This window comes from Theropithecus gelada, chromosome 17 (assembly GCF_003255815.1).
Source record: "Theropithecus gelada isolate Dixy chromosome 17, Tgel_1.0, whole genome shotgun sequence".
Classification (NCBI taxonomy): domain Eukaryota; kingdom Metazoa; phylum Chordata; class Mammalia; order Primates; family Cercopithecidae; genus Theropithecus; species Theropithecus gelada.
In genome coordinates, this window is record NC_037685.1 from 30,621,299 (window position 1) to 30,638,790 (window position 17,492).

General features: G+C 35.5%; 1 protein-coding gene across 1 annotated transcript in view; it reads left to right on the plus strand.

Moving 5' to 3' along the window:
• The window catches only part of GPC5 (glypican 5), a 1,483,371-nt gene that overhangs the window by 37,812 nt on the left and 1,428,067 nt on the right, over positions 1–17,492 (plus strand). Inside the window, exon 2 of the mRNA XM_025364794.1 lies at positions 6,843–7,004. Coding sequence (XP_025220579.1) covers positions 6,843–7,004 — 162 coding nt within the window. The remainder of the gene's footprint in view (positions 1–6,842; positions 7,005–17,492) is intronic.

A 17,492-nucleotide genomic window follows, 5' to 3' on the forward strand; every position in this document is an offset into this window, starting at 1 on the left:
CTTCTTTCTTTTTATTTACTATTTTCCAAATTAATATAATCTTCCCTCATCACCCTCCAAAGCTGACAGACTTAAAACAGTCAATACAGTCCCATGGATTTAAGCATATTTGGTTGGTTGCAATCCATTACAATTATTATTAAAGCTCAAATTGTCTCATATTTGGCCACTGCAAACATTTTGAAGGTGGCTTCTTTCATAAACAAAATTGTGTCTCCCCAATATTTATATTAAAGCTCCCAATATGATTGTATTTAGAGATGGACTTAGAGATTAAGCAGGTAGTTAAGGTTACATGAGGCCACAAGGGTAGGACCCTAATCCAATATGACTGTTGTCATCAGAAGAAGAGGAAGGGACACCAGGAGTCTGCGTGCACAGAGAAACGGCCATGTGAGGGGACAGAGAGAAGATGGTCATATGCAAGCCAACGAGAGACCAACCCAGTGGGCACCCTGACTTTAAACTTCCAGCCTCCAGAACTATGAGAAAATACATTTCTGTTGTTTAAGCTCCAGTCTGTGGTATTTTGTCGTGGTAGCCCAAGCAGACTAACATAGTTCCTGTGTTCTTTTGATATGGCCTTGTAGTTATTTGATAGATTCTTTGCTATCTGCTGCATAAGATGTTTTAGTCAGACTGTCATCTGACAGATTTTCTGCCCCAGAAGAATGAGCCATTTCTTCAAGAAGCACTGATTTCTTCTTGAGGAAATGGTGCTTCAAGACCATAATCCGGGCATGAGGAATGCCCTTTGCTATCTGGTTGGTGGTTGTTTTGGGGTCTTTTCGGGGAAGGTAGGAATTACATACTTTTTAAAGGTAAACTTCTTTATGAGTTCATATTAGTTCTAATTCAAATTCAAGATTACAGAGTCTTACTTAACTTCTTCTTTATCATATCTGTATCTCCGTTCTTCCACACTAATAATCCGGATTTTCAAGAATACAGGATGGAATTAGAAGACAGAATTACATTCAAAAATTGCTTGTTTATCCCATGATAGAGTCACAACAATTTCAGATGACATAAAGTACAGTTTTTAGTATTTATCCTGTTGTTTCTTCAGGGGCTCACATGATCAATATCTCACTTTGGTATTTGTTGTCACTATCTTCCAAATTCTTTCCTTCTTTTTGATTTTTCAAAGTTTTTATTTTTGATTTTCTATTTCTCTTAAGGTATTACGTTTGTGTGACTGGCTCTTGTGTTCCTTCTAGTGAGGCTTCATTTGGAATTATTTTCTTTCATCTTTAGTTTTTATCCTGAGTACTATCACCTCATATTTGAGTTTTAAAATTCTGACATATGTTGTTCTTTCATATTTTGTGTCATTGTCTTTCAGCTTGTTTTGAAATAGTATGGCTAAATTTTTGATCTTTTTTGGAGGGGAGCATATCATTCCGGCATATGTTTTCTTGTCTGTGGGATATTATTCTGTTTCTTATTCTCTTTTTTATTATAGTAACGCAGAGTATTGACCTCAATATTTTTGTTGTTCATTTTATATAAAGTTAGTGTTTGTTTTACTTAACATTTTTATTGAGACAGGCTTCAGCATAGCTTCTCTAACATTGCAGAGCTTCCTCTTCTATTGTTTTTGTGTAGTGTTTAAAAATGTGGAAGCTTGTTTTATGTTATTTTCTGGATTTATTTTCCTTTGCACTTTGGGCTAGACTTTCTCTGTGTCCTGAATCCCTTTTCTGTTGCATTTTGATTCCACTTACAGAATTTTCTCTGTTGTGTGTGATTCTGTCCTGGAAAGAAGCCCTGCTGGACCTGTGTAAGAGTTTACTGGGGTGGGGACTGCTCTTGTTCCTTCTTTTCTATCATGGGTGGATAGAACACATTTAATGATTGAGGGGGCAAAATTCTCCCAGTTTCAACTGCTACAGGAGCCACCTTTACTTGTAAGGAATATGTTCGAAGACCCACAGTAGATCCCTGAAGCATCAGATAGAACCAAACGCAATTGCTGTCAGTCAGGACATGTTTCTGTTCATGTCTTCCACCCACACATTGAATACTTTTCCATCTTAATTGAGTACTTATGCGCTGTGGCCGTAACTTTTTCAGTTTGAATTGCGATGGCAAAACTAGCACAAATTATTTTTCCTTTCTTCACAATTTCATGGATAGAAAATTCATTCTTATGTAGATCTTAGTAAACTCAGTGTATCGTTATTTTTTCTTTTCTTATTAACTGAAGAACTTTTACCTTTTCACGTAAGTGAAGCACTGTGGGCAAATCCAGATTGCCAGCATTATTACTCTTGTGCTTTGGAGCCATTTTGAAGCAAAATAAAGGTTACTTGAACACAAGCACTGCCATACCGGGACAGTGGATCTGACCACCAAGAGGGCTAGAAAGTGACTAATGAGTGTGGAGCATAGATAGCGGAGATCTCCTGGACAAAGGGATGATCGACTCCCTAGGTGGGATGGATCAGGAAAGCATGAGATTTTATCATACTACTCAGAATAGCAAGCAATTTAAACCTTATGAGTTTCTGGGTTTTTTTTTTTTTTTTTTTTTTTTTTTTTTTTGAGACAGAGTCTCACTCTGTCCCCCAGGCTTGAGGGCAGTGGCGTGATCTTGGCTCACAGCAACCTTCACCTCCCAAGTACAAGTGATTCTGCTGCCTCAGCCTCCTGAGTATCTGGGATTACAGGAACATGCAACCATGCCCGGCTAATTTTTGTAGTGGTAGTAGAGATGGGGTTTTGCCATGTTGGCCAGGCTGGTCTAAAACTCCTGACCTCAAGTGATTTGCTCTTGGCCTCCCAAAGTGCTGGGATTACAGGCATGAGCCACCACACCCGGGCAAAATCTTATGAGATTTTTAGTTCTGGAATTTCCTGTTTAATATTTTCAGACTGTGATTGACTGTGAGGAGCTGAATGCATGGAAAGTGGAACCATGGTTAAGTGGGGAGCGACTGTATTCTCAAGTGGGTCTTTGTGCATTCCTGTGACTCCTGCTCAGTAGTTTGGGGTTCTCCTGATCTCAGATCCTTCAGACATTCCTCCATTGCATCTTTCTTCTACCCTGTGCCCTCCTCTGATACCATGAAGATCTTGTGCCTATTGCTGGTTTCTCCCCATTCTGTTTGTATTTTAAAGTTTGTGGGGATATCATGTCATCTGATTTTGTTTTTGTTTTTTTGGGGGTTGGTTTTCTAGTTCTATCTGGTTTTATGTGGGGATTTGGAGATAGTGAAAACGATGCTGCCGCTGCCACTGCCACCATATTTCCAGAATGCCTCCTGATATTTCTATTTAACATATTAAAAATATACAAGCAGGTAGATAATCTGTAAATTTCTTATGCTAGAGAACTGAAAGGAAGATGTGTTAACCACTACTGCTGCTTCTGGGTGAGAATTCAGAAATATCCCCATAATTCTGGTTGAAGTCTCCTTCATTGAGGCATATACTGTTTTATTTTTAGTTTTGTTTTTAGTACTCTGTTTCCTTTGTAGTTTGATTTTATTGTTTAGAAACGTGACTGTCACTCCAGAGCCTGGGTTGTGTACTCTTGCTGTCTCATGGAATTCTGGGATCATGCCGTGTTCCTCGAAGCCAGGCGTTGAAATCTTCAGAGACCTCTAGTTACCATGCATAATCGTATCTGGGTTCACTCTAGCTTTGCTTTCTTATGATGCCTGTTCTATTTACAATAGGAGCCTGGGCTTTATGTCACCCAAACATCTTATTATGCCCTTTGTGCTGATACTGTGAACAGAATGTAAAAGATGGCTCTTTCCCTGTGGATTTTGTTCATCTTGTCTGTCTTTTGGACTGATATAGTAACTTAGGGAACACATTTCCTGTCAACTCTTTTCCCTTTTCACTGTGACCCCAACTCTGAATTATTTAAGCTTATCTTATAAGTGATACTGATGGAAATGTGCCAAGGAGAGATAAGTTGATCTTTCAAGTATGGTCTTAATTTGGTTTGGAATTTAGTTTAATGTTGTCATTACAAATGTCCAAGATTCTATGTGAAAGTCGGAATTAATCCATGCAGACTGTTATCGACTTGACAAAGGTACTTATGCTAAGTGGTCTAAATTGCTATACATGCTTTCTCAGAGTGGCTGCTAAGACATGACGGTTTCCCTCTTATACCATGTTTAGAATAGCAGTCAAGGCAATTTGTAACATCTTTTTAGGTATACTTTCTACCATTTAAAATTTGGGCATAAAGGCAAATGGGAACTCTATATATTTTAGCCTATTTTACTTTAAATAAAACTTCATGGGTAATTCTTAACCTGAAATTTATTTTCTTGTAACTTACCAAACAGATACCTTCTTTCAAAACAGGAGTAGAAAATGGCCAGTTTTGTCTGTAAACAAACATTTACAGACTTAAGACAGCTATTTTCCTCTTAGTGGAGTAATGGTGAGGACTAGAGCTTGGGAATTAGCCTGCCTGTTTCCAGACACCAGCTCTACCATTTTGTAGTATGTAGGCATGTGATGCCGGACAGTTTTCAAGCCTCTTTATGCCTCCATTTCCTCATATGTAAACTGTGGTAGTAATGGCACCTCTATCACAGGGTTGATGTGATGGTTAAATGAGATAATGCATATACATGGCAGATTCTTAACTATTGGTTTAATGAATGAAAATTGAGTGTTTATGATGTCTTAGGCAATGTGCTGGGCAATTGGGATATGATCATTAGCAAAAAATCCTCTGTGTGGAGCTTTACAGTATAGGTCACAGGAATAATTAATTAGTAGTCATATTAAAGAGTATAAAATTGCAACCCTGTTAAGTGCAATGGAGAGGTATGTAGCTCTCCAGGAATGTGTAATAGGAGCTTGAGCTGTCTGGGGGCTTCAGGAAACTTCCCCTTGGAAAGACTGAGTGAAGATGTAAAGAAAAATAGGTGGGGATGAAATAAATGAGGGTTTGCTGCATGCGTGCATGAGAACAGGTAGGGTGAGGGTGTTTGAGACAGAGAGAAGACCATGGAAAATGGCTGTGTGGCAAGAGAGAGCTTGGTGAACACGGAGAGCTGAAATAAGGCCAGAGTGTGATGGGAAGAGTACAATGGCCAGTGTTTCCGGAGATGAGACTGAAGAAGGAGGGAGGAAAGTAGGGGTCACAACTTGGAGGCCTTCACAGGCCATGTTTAGGAACTGGTCTAACAAAACAGTGTTAGATATTTAAATTCCAAAGAGATGTTTGCTATGATCTGCTGTTATTGTTCTTTTTGTTCCTCAGCAGTCTTTCCTACACTAAATATATTTATAAACTTTAAGATTTATTCATTAATTCTTTTCCTCAGTCTCTGTTATTGCTTTTCTCTGGATGCTAATTCCCCAATCCTTCAATTTAGGAATAAAGTTGAGAAGATAGCTTTGTTTTTGTTTTTTTTTTTTCAAACAATTTTACTGTTTGAAGTAGAATTTGCTCTTTGGTAACTTTAGGTAAGATAAGTGAAAAACAATTGCCAAAATGTTACCTACTGTGACACTTATGAATATTTTATGCTTCTTAGCCTTTGTAAAGTGCTGAAATTCTGTCATTTGTTATTTGTCTGACTTAAACTACAGCCAAAATTGTTAGAGATTTTGGTGTCTCATGTTGACAGGAAGCTCAGAGTGGTTTCATGTATTTTCATCTGACCCAGAAACAACTTTTGGAAACCTGAGACCTGAGGCCAACTCTGTGTGAAAAAGTAGGAAGAGCTTGAAAGGTGGCTGTTAGGTGCATGCGTCTTGTGTGTGTGTCTGTGTGCATGCACCTATTTTGCTGATCTAAAATTGGTTGAAGAAGAACTAATGTGGAACCTGTGAAACTCCCAGAGATTTAGGGCCACAATTCTTCTTCTTATTCTAAAGTAAGGAAATAACTGTATTATATTAGGCCATCATGTGAATAAAATTGTCCTGAGCTTTACATATAATCTAGTAGCCTTGGAATGCCCTGGGGCTCACATCAACTCTCTCCATCAGGTTTCCTCTTTGGGCACTCACTCTCTGTGCTCCACATCTTTTCCTCTTTGTCCTCTAGCATATCCGCTGTGCATAAAGGTGCTTGTCCTGGGTCCCCACCAGGATGAGAGTTTAGTGATACTAGCAAAGATTTTTTGGTAACCATAATGCTGACATTTCATGTCTTAATAACTTTGCATTTCATGGAATATACATCTTCACAGGATTTTTCTAAATATGATTGTACAACTAAAAAGTGCTTTTAATGGTGAGAATTGTCTCTCACCAGCTATATAGTAAGTGGAATCTTGGGTGCTGAGCTTGGGCCCATGGGGGCCTTGATCTCCCAGCATGTCATTATCACAGAGATTGCCTACTTCACAGGCAGCACAAGCCTGATGGCAGCTGAGCAATCAGGTCAAGTTGTTTGACCTTTATGTGATGTTCAAAATTCGGTTCCATTTCTCCATGAAAAGCAGTTTTTTTAGTCCACATAATTATCTATAACATATTTATTTCAAACAATTTTGGCTGAATTGATAAAATAAGCAAAAAAAAAAAAATACACACACACAAGCAAAACCTTTTTCTTGACTGAACTCTGTACTTACATAATAGTTAATTTGCTTTCTATTGAGTGGAGATACTTAATATTTGACCAAGAAGTTAATATAATATTTGAGCAAAGAGTTAATGGTTTAGAATATTTTGTTCATGACTGTGTTCACGGGCAATGGAGAAACTTTCTTATGGCAAGTACTCTAGAAAATCCATTCCTCACATAGAATGTGAGTCCTTTGTGTGCAGAACTGGTCGTAACACCTGATATAAAACATGGAATACTTGTTAAATGGACAGGTAATCATTCTGAAAAATGTGGTGTGTTCCAGGACCTGATCTCCAGGTTTGCATATCCAAAAAGCCTACATGTTGCACCAGGAAGATGGAGGAAAGATATCAGATTGCAGCTCACCAGGATATGCAGCAGTTCCTTCAAACATCCAGCTCTGCATTAAAGTTTCTAATATCTCGAAATGCAGCTGCTTTTCAAGGTAAGTGGATCTTGAATTCTGCAACTAAGGACCGGCTGTGTTATGTAATTTGCCTAAGATAGTTACACTGGCAAACTTGACTGGGTTTATTTCCTTGTATTTACATAATATTCTGGTATAAAATGAGATTTTAACTTTTTCTAACCTTCGAAACTTGTTTCTGAGGTCATTGTGGGCATATATATTGAGTGGGACTGGGGAAACCGAGTTGGACTGTTATATTAGTGAAATGATCATTGGAAATATATACTGCTATAGGGTTCTTCCAGGTCTGCCAACATTCTGACCCATAGCTGTACTTTAATATGAACAGACATAATTATTAGATTTCGTGGAAAAGTTCTATAACATAAAATTTCATTGCTTTTAACTGGATAATTATAGATTCGTCTATTAAATTGTTTTTGGATGTCACATAATTTTATTTTATATAAAATTTTACTTTAAGTTCTGAGATACACGTGCAAAACATGCAGGTTTGTTACACAGGTATACATGTGCCATGGTGGTTTGCTGCACCTGTCAACCCGTCATCTAGGTTTTGAACCCTGCATGCGTTAGGTATTTGTTCTAATGCTCTCCCTCCCCTTGCCCCCAACCCCCCAACAGGCCCTTGTTATTTGAAGAAATACTCTTGAAATTTCCTCGCTGTAACCTCATATGGTTTTCATAAGAACACCAGTGGAATATATCACAGTGCAAGCAAGTCTGATAAATAGTAAAATAGGAAATGTTAATTGGATGTTTAAGGGTCAGTTAAGACAAGAACTCAACCTTAATTCAAGCAATATGTTCAGATATAAAATTAATGGGTTATAAAATTACAAGACACACTGAAAAATACATGATCTTTTTCTTATTTTAGTCATCTCTTCTATAAAATTCCTTATTACTACAATAAAATAGCTTAATTTATTTTTCCTCTTATAAAGCATTAGCTATTCTGTATATGACTAGAATGAAAATATCTAGATTATACAGCTTTTCAAATTACTATTTTTGTTCAGTGCAGAATATAACTTCTGTTAGTATTCCTTTTAAATAAGTATATTAATGTCAATCTATTTGAATGATTTGCTTTGTGTACATATATAAGTAAATCACAGAGCCCTTTAATTTTTTAAATGATAGTTGTTAAAATCAATAAATCAGAATAAAATTTAAGTTAAAGTGTAGTTCATGATGAATTAATGCTTTTTTGTAGGAAGTGTGAAATGTCAGATTTTAAGGTGTTATTAATTTAGCTACTTTTTTAGATGCCCCACAAAACAACTTTATTTCTATTGTAGGATTTATTCATGTGAAATTGTTGGAGGACAATTTACTGATATACATTTTAAACAAAGATTTGTGATTTAGCTAAGTTAGAAGCCGTTAACCATCTACAGAAAATTATATTTTCTTCTCATGAAAAGGATAGTATGTACAATATGGAATATATATTTTGGAGGCCATGTAGTGAATATATCAGTCTGAGCAGAACAGGGAGTTTGTGGTAGGTGGGCATATGCTTAAAACGGTGAACTGGATTCATATTGAATCTGGGATATGTGATCAAGATAGAGCACATTATGTTCAAAGGGTTAGGAAACCTGGAATATTTAGACTTTTAAGGTGGATTGAGGCTAGTGAAAAATTTTGGTGATACTGCTAAAAGTTTAGTGATAACTATCTCAGTAGTAGAAATATATATTAAGGAGATCATCTCTATTGAAGTGTCAGCTAATTTTATGTAAACCTTTGTTTTCTGTTTACTAAATTATATCTGCTTTATTCATTAGGTTGAGTTTTGCTATTTAAAATTAATTATAAAAAGTATAGAGACATTCTTAAATATGATTTTTTAATAATAAATTATTTCTTCCTTAGTAGATGTCAAGTTTTACTTAAGAATCACAAGAGAAGACAAATTTAAAAGAAATTTGCCTAAAGGCTAACTTTTCTGGAACCAAATTCCCTTATAAGAATACCTACTTTTATCGAATTGAATAAGTAGCTTTAAGCTTATTTCCGTAAAAACAAGCTTAAATATATATGCCAAAAGCAATACGAGGGATCAATTTGCCATACCATAAATGATCAGGCTACCTTATCATTAAGTAAAATGCCCTCCATCTAGTTTCTGTGCAATTAAAATATCTGAAAACAATATAAAGCCTTTATAAGAAGGAAGCAGTCCTTCTTATGTTTTGGGAAACAGTCTACTTGAGAGAAATTTAATAGAGAAATCAATTAACTTCTCAAATGATATAAGTAAATTTGCTACATTTTGATTTTTTAGTTTTCAAATAATTCGTTTATATTTCCTAGTTCAACAATATTAATCTGCTTTCCGAGTTATATTGTAGGTTATAAAAGACATTGGACTGGAATGTAGTATGGTCTCTTCCCTCATGGACCTATGGGACCCCACGGAAACATATTTTTTGCAGCAATCCTTTGAATACAGTCAATGAGAATGATCACTTGGGTCTGTGGATTTAGCAGAGGTCACACTGTTGTTAGATGAAAGCTGGGAGGTTAGAAATGCATGCGGGAGAGAGGAAGCCATGCTGACAGCTGTTGTTAGAAGAGACCTAAGATTATCCTATGTGAAATTCACACTGGGCCCTGTAGTCCACTGCCTATGTATATTCCAGTTAGGCTAGAATTAGCCTCTAGGACAACTCCTCTGTTTTTTAAAGAAATGTATTTGTGTTTGCTTTAGGCAGATTTTCCGTCCTTCCTTCTTTCCTTCTTTCTTTTCTTTTCTTTTCTTTTCTTTTCTTTTCTTTTCTTTCTTTTTCTTTTTTTTTTTTTTTTTTCTGCGACGGAGTCTTATTCTGTCACCCAGGCTAGAGTGCAGTGGTGCGATCTCTGCTCACTGCCACCTCCGCCTCCCAGGTTCAAGTGATTCTCTTGCCTCAGCCTCCTGAGCAGCTGGGATTACAGACGCGTGCCACCACGCCCAACTAATTTTTGTATTTTTAGTAGAGAGACGGGGTTTCACCATGTTGGCCAGGCTGGTCTTGAACTCCTGACCTCATGATCTACCCACCTCGGCCTCCCAAAGTGCTGGGATTACAGACGTGAGCCACCATGTCCGGCCCACATTTTCTTAAAATGAACAAAACAGACAAAAATCTGCTTTTATTTTTTATTTATTTTCATTTTTTCTATTATTAATTTTTGAAACAGGGTCTTACTCTGTTCCCCAGTCCAAAGTGCAAAGATGCGATCACATGACTCACTGCAGCCTCAACTTCGCAGGCTCAAGTGATTCTCCTACCACAGCCTCCTGAGTAGCTAGGACTACAGGCTTATGACACCTTGCCTGGCTCATTTTTGATATTTTGTAGAGATGGGGTTTTGCCATGTTGCCCTGTCTGGTCTTGAACTCCTGAGCTCAACCCATCTACCTACTTTGTTCTTCCGAAGTGCTGGGATTATAGGCATGAGCCACCATGCCTGGCCAAAAATCTGTTTTTAGAAGGACTCATGATTATGACCTGGGACTTCACTATATTCTAAGGGCAATCGTCCATGCAGTATTTTATAGGGCAGAAAAAGCAAACTGCTATCCTTATGTCAGTTGCTGTTCATAAATAAGTAGTGCTGTTTGCAAGGAGGAATGTTGGCTTTGTCACAGTGCAAACAATAACTGTTCTTCATTTTCAGGGGCTTAGTAATGTTCATGAATAAAGCAGAACAGCCTGGGATAATACGAGAATTTGTTTCCCTTTGGTGGTTTTTGCTATGACTGTAAGATTTTCTGCTTTAAAAATATTTTGGAAATTTATTATAAATGTTTTGTTTATTTATACATGACAGTATGGTGTGATGCATGGAGAAATAGGGGAAGTTGACGGAGAATATGTCATCTTCTGTAAAAAAGCAACTCTTTTCCAGCTTATATATTTTTCAGTTTTTAAGTCTCTGTTTAAATAAAATAATGAAATTTAGTTTTGTAATTTTTAACTATGCAAACATTTCAACATGACTTTCAAAAAGTAAAAAATAATATTTTGGAAGACACTATTGGAAGCTTGTGTTTTGTTTTAATATTTAGAAGATAAGGTTAAAATGTTATATCTTTCCTTAGAAATGAAACTTTTCCTATTTCTCTCAACTTCATTATGCCCATATATTTCTAAAATATATGGTAGATACTAAGTCTTTATTCTCGAAAATTTCCAGCTCTCCATATAACTGGAAATGTAAAATTCTAAAAAATGAATGTTATTGCTAGAGTCTAACTGTAAGGGATAGTTAGAACAAAAATTAACATTTTTTTGATTTCATCTCTTGACTAATTAAATTTTTATTCCTTGATTATATGTTTTTGAAAGATTGGCAAGCCTGTCCTCTGGGGTTGAAATATTAGATTCAGGAATTTATTAAAAAATAGATTTCTATTTTTAATGAAATGTAGGAATATCCTTGAAATTAAATATATTTAAAAAGCAGATGAATTAATATAACTTATGGATTTTTATCCTTTATGCTAACAGATACTACTTACTGTAAAGTGTATAGCTATCGTATAGCTGCTACTGTAAAACTAGTGTATATATATATGTATACACACACACACACACAGATAGTAAAAGACACAGGACATAGTTAATATTCAAATATATTAATGAATATGAGGGCAAATAGATTTATATAAATGTTACAATATCAAGCATAGAGTACATTAATCTTATTTAAGTCACTTCAGCTATGCTTTACAGAAGTGGACTATATTTAAAATTTTTCCTGCAGTGAGCCCAGATTGCGCCGCTGCACTCCAGCCTGGGCGACAGAGCGAGACTCCATCTCACACACACACACACACACACACACACACACACACACAAAAATTCCTAGGAAGGATAAAGACATATTGCTATTTTTAACACTAAGAATTACTTGATCAAGGTTAAGAGAACAGGCAGCCTATGCTGGTAGTGTTGGGGAGACTTGCTTGTTTCTATCTCTAGCACTGAGATCAGATACACAACAAATGTAAGTAAATTAACTGTATGAATAAAGGAATGAATGAATGAATGAATGAATGGTACTTAGCAAGAAAATGGTTCAGAAATAAAATGAGAGATTCCTTTCCTCTCTCCTCCCTCCCTCCATCTTCTTCCTTTCTTTTATTCCTCTGTTGATACATTTAATATATCTTTTGAGCACCTACTGGGTGCCAGCATCATTAGGTACTAGACTGTACACAGTGTCAAAATGTTAAATCCATTTTACTTTTACTGGATCACTCAGACTCCTAATATGTCCACGTATTTATTAGTTTATTAATTTCTAAACTATAAAGGGGCACATGAAAGTTTTTATGTCAATGGCATTCTGAATGGGATCGCATTCTTTTCCTTGTTCAGTTTTAGGCAGTGCATGGTTTAGTGTGTTATCTAATACAGCAGCTATCAGTGCAATTGGTCTTTATTCAACTATCCTTTATCTCTGAAATGTTAAAAATTGTTTCTTTTGAATCTGTGTCAGCAGGCTCATATTAATTATGAGAAACCAAGCAATTTTCCTGTTCTAGATAAAAGTTGCAAGAGCTTAAATTACTTTTCAGCTGGAAATAAAGCTTGCTTCACATGAAATAATATCAATAGTAGAAAAATATTAACTATAGATCTAAGATCAGGTTTACTTTTCCAAGTTTCTTTTTTAAACTTTAAGAAGTAAACTTTTAGTTGTTTTAATTCTGACAGATAATAGTTATGATAATATCACTTATGGCTATGGTAATCTCATCTTGCAAGCACAGTAATTTGCTTATAGCTGGTGAAAGAGTTCTTGATTTTATATTAAACACGCTTTCCCTTTTCAATGTAAGAACTGTACATCTATTGGCTAGATGAGTTGACATTTAATCAGATATTTATCATTTTGCTATTTGTTTTTAATTTTTGAAACTCAGAGCAGATATTCAGCAAATATAATTAAATGAACTGCATGAATAAATGAATGATACTTAGCAAGAAGACTTGTGAAATAAAACAAGAGATTCTCTCTCTCCTTCCCTCCTTCTTTCTTCTTCCTTAACAGTAGCTGGTATCTGTTAGCATAAAGGAAGAAAATACACAAATTACATTTATATTCTCATTCTCAATTCACCTGCTTTTTAAAATAAGATATTCAATTTCTCAAACTCCTGGGCTCAAACTGTGTTGCTCAAATAATCCTCCAACCTCCGCTTCCTGAGCTGGGACTACAGTCATGCTTATATTCATTTATCTTATGCAGGGAGAATCATAGAGATGACTCTTGAACGCTACTTACGTGTTGAGTAAAAGGACAGGACATTTGTGATATTACATCTAGTTATGTTTTTGAGATTAATCTGTATGTCTATCCATCCCTTTTATCCATTTGATTTGATTTATAAAATTCATTTTTATAAATATGTGACATTTATTTATTCTGTTGATGGATATTTTAATAATTTTAACCTGTTTTTGCACTTGAAATGTTGCAGTGAACATTCTTGATCATATCTCCATGGGTACTTGTTTCTCCAAGGTTCACACATAGAAGCACAGTTGTGGTTTATAGGCTATGCACTTGTTTACTTTACTAGGTATTTTCTAAAATTGCTCTTCTAAGTAGCAAAACCAATTTAAACTCACTCCAGTAGTTTGTGTGCATTCTCATATTTTCATACTTTTCCTAACACTTAAGTATTGTCAGAATTTTAAAAGTTTTACTGAACTAATAATGATGTTGTATCTTGTTTTCTAAACGTGTGGTCCTCTCTGATTATTAAGGTGTCTGCATATCTCTTCACATGCAGTTCTTTATTTTGTATTTTTTTTATTTTCCCTTATGAATACATCATACCAACATGTGTACACACTTAGAGAGGATATATATCATGTTGCATTTTGTATGTATTTAAAATTTCTGTCTTAGGCACAGATATCACATTGGATTTCTACATCTTAAAGTTTTAACTAAAGTAATTCAAATTTCTTTTTATGTGCTGTAGAAATCCAAGCTCCCCACGCAGTTTCTGCACATCACAAAGCTTGCAGTCACATGGTCACTCCTGCCTCTGCTCCCTTGCTTTTTAAAAATTTGCTGTTGTCTGCCTCTTTCTGTATTAACTGTATATGATTTTTTTCCGAATTTCCAGTTCCCAAAACACACACACGTTATATACATGCAACCCACTCATGATGTATGTGTTAAATAACTTTCATGAAATGATGGTGTTAGAGGAAGACAAAGTCTAAAGACCACATACTTTCAATAATTTCAAATTAAATGTTGATCTCTATTTTTGCAAGTCTTTTCTAGTCCTCCAACATCAATCCATGAAACCACCATTCTCAGGTCATTCTCTCTGACCCAGAGATCTCCCACTCTTGTGATACTCTCTTCTCCTCCCCAGATAGTGAGATAATGTATCTTCCAGTCTCTTACATTTATTATATAAGCAGAGAAATATTAAATACCCACCACAGGGTTCTCAGAATGAATGTAAACTGCATACTTTTTGATCAGCCTGTTGTCTGTTAGATATTTTGGGAGCAACGATTTTTTCAAACCAAACATAGAAAGTATAGTGGTCCTGTATAAGGTATAGACAAAGTGTATAATCTTTTATTTTTAGTATTAGTTAAATTGAGTTCATTTTATATTTTCAAATGTTAACTCTTTTTTTGTTTTTGCAAAATGTTAACTTTTGCAATCCACGGAAAGAAATAAACAATTATTAGTTTATTTTAAAACAGAACTAATTTATCTTAGGAATGTTTGCTTTTAAAAGCAATAATAATCTGCAAAGTTAATATTTTTTTTAAGATCCAAAATATATTATATTTAAATGATGTTTTATTTCTTATACTAAATATTTTAGGAAAAAATAAAATCAGCTTAATTAAAATAGCATTTTTCCAATTAATGTGTAGAAATATATATCAAGGGAAAATTGTAATGTAGGCGTTTTGTGGTATGGCACTCATTTTGTAATTCAATATTTATGAATTCTTCAAAAAAATTTTTACCCCATGGAACAAACTTAACCATTATATTGATAATGATATATAAAACTTTAATGCTGTTAAAAAATAAAATTCACATGAGTGTTTTGTTTTGTTTTCTAGTTTAGCCCTGTGCACTTAGTATATGAATATGGGATTTTTTTTTTTTTTTGCCAATGGTATCAGCTAATATATTTTGCAAATACGTGTCATGGAGTTATTATTTCTATGCAGTAGAATGTTTTAGTACTGAAAGTAGGGTATCTCCCTATTTATAAGAGGCTGGTGGAAAGACAAAGACTGAGGGAGAATTTGAATACATTTAAGTCTATTTTATGTGAAGAACAAAGTTACAGTAAAATCGAGTAATAATTTTATCACAAATTATTACTATCCTATTACTATTATAAATTCTATTAACAAATTTTGTTGAAATATATCTTGATGTATTACATTACTTGCCAGTTTTCTTGATGGGGCTTTTTTAATAGCTATTTTTGTATCAAAATATTTAGTTTTTGGAAGCGTGACTTACCCTGTTAAATATCCAATGTAACTATTTAGTTTAAAAAATAACATTTTCAGTATTTTGAGGTCTTATGGTTTTATGTTTTTTCAAGACCCTACAAAATTTTATCTATGATGGTTAGTGACCACATTAATTAGTTTTACAGGGAAGATAAAATAATGATACTATTAAAATATCTAAGACATTATTTTAAAACTCAGTAATGTATTTTTACCTTTTACTTTATCATGAGATGTTAATTTGTATTTTATCATGGTTATTATGTGGCATATAGCACATGACAGCATACTGTTCTCCCTTCTGCCTGTTGTCAGAACACTCAATTTTGGGGGTGACCACACTGAATGGCCATGTGCATAGAAACAGTGCATCCTGCCGCAGCACAGGGGATGACATGAAATGGAAGTGCGTATGTGGTTTGAAATAGTTTTTGTGGGAAATAGAAAAGGTAATTAACCAAAAACCAGGTAGAAGGTTAACATTGGAGTCATGTATTTAATAGTAAAACCTGTATGTATGATGGTGTGACTGCTTTCGTTTTTATCCTTTCCTAGTGCCTAGGGAGAAAGTACAAGTAGAGCAGTGCTGACACGTGGTTGAGCAGGTACAGTGGAAGGCTGAAGGTGGTAGGAGGTCCATTCATCCATCCAGCAATCATGGGGCAGCCTGCATGTGCCTGCACTGTGTTTAAAGTGCTTGGATGCATTGGTGAATGGAACAAAGATCCCTGTCTTGATAGTTCCCATTTCAGCCAGGAAAGATAGAAAATAAACACAATACAGATACAAGTTAGGATGTATTAAATGTTTTGAAAAATACGTAGAGCAGGGTGAGGGGGATGGAAATACTGGAGGGCTGTAATTTTAAATGGGATAATCAGGGAAAAAGTGGGCATTTCAGCAAAAATTTGAAGAGAGTGAAGGAGTTAGTCATGTGGATATCTGGGACAAACACATTCCAGGACAAGGAAATAGCCGTAAAGTAGAGGTGGGCCTCAGCTGTCAGAGGAATAGCAGCAAGGAGGCAGCGTGTATGGAGCATATGGAGGGTGATCAGAAAGGATATCACAGAGGCCATGGGGGCAGGTCTTCTGGGGCCTCTTAGACATTTATTCTGAAACGGAAGTTTTTATGATAGGTGTGATTTGATTGTAAAATAATCACTCTGTCTTCCCATAGCCAACATTATACTGAATGGGGAAAACTTGAAAGCATTCCCCGCCGAGAACTGGAACAAGACAAGGATGCCCACTTTCACCACTTCTATTCCACATAGATATGCAAATGGTGAACAAACATGAAAAAATGTGCAACAGCACAAATGATCAGGGAAATGCAAATCAAAACCACAATGTAATACCACTTTACTCCTGCAAGAATGGCCATAATTAAAAAATCAAAAAATAATAGATGTTGGCGTGGATGTGGTGAAAACGGGGCACTTTCACTCTACTGGTGGGAATGTAAACTACCCTGATTACATTGATCCAGCAATCCCACTACTGGATATCTATCCAGAGGAAAAGGAGTCATTATATGAAAAAGACACTTGCACGCATGTGTTTATAGCAGCACAATTTGCAATTGCAAAAATATGGAAGCAGCCCAAACGCCCATCAGTCAAATGAGTGTGTAAAGAAAATGTGGTGTATATACATATATATACCGTGAAATACGACTCATCTATAAAAAAGGAGCAAAATAATGGTATTTGCAACAACCTAGATGGAGTTGGAGACCATTTTTCTAGGTAAAGTAACTCAGCAATCGAAAGCCAAACATCATATGTTCTCACTGATAAGTGGGAGTTAAACTATGAGGATGCAAAGACATAAGAATGATACAGTGGGCTTTAGGGACTTATGAGGAAGGGTGGGAGGTGGGTGAGGGATAAAAGACTACACTGGGTACAGTGCACACTGCTTGGGTGATGGGTGCACCAAAATCTCAGAAGTCACCACTAAAGAACTTATCCATGTAACCA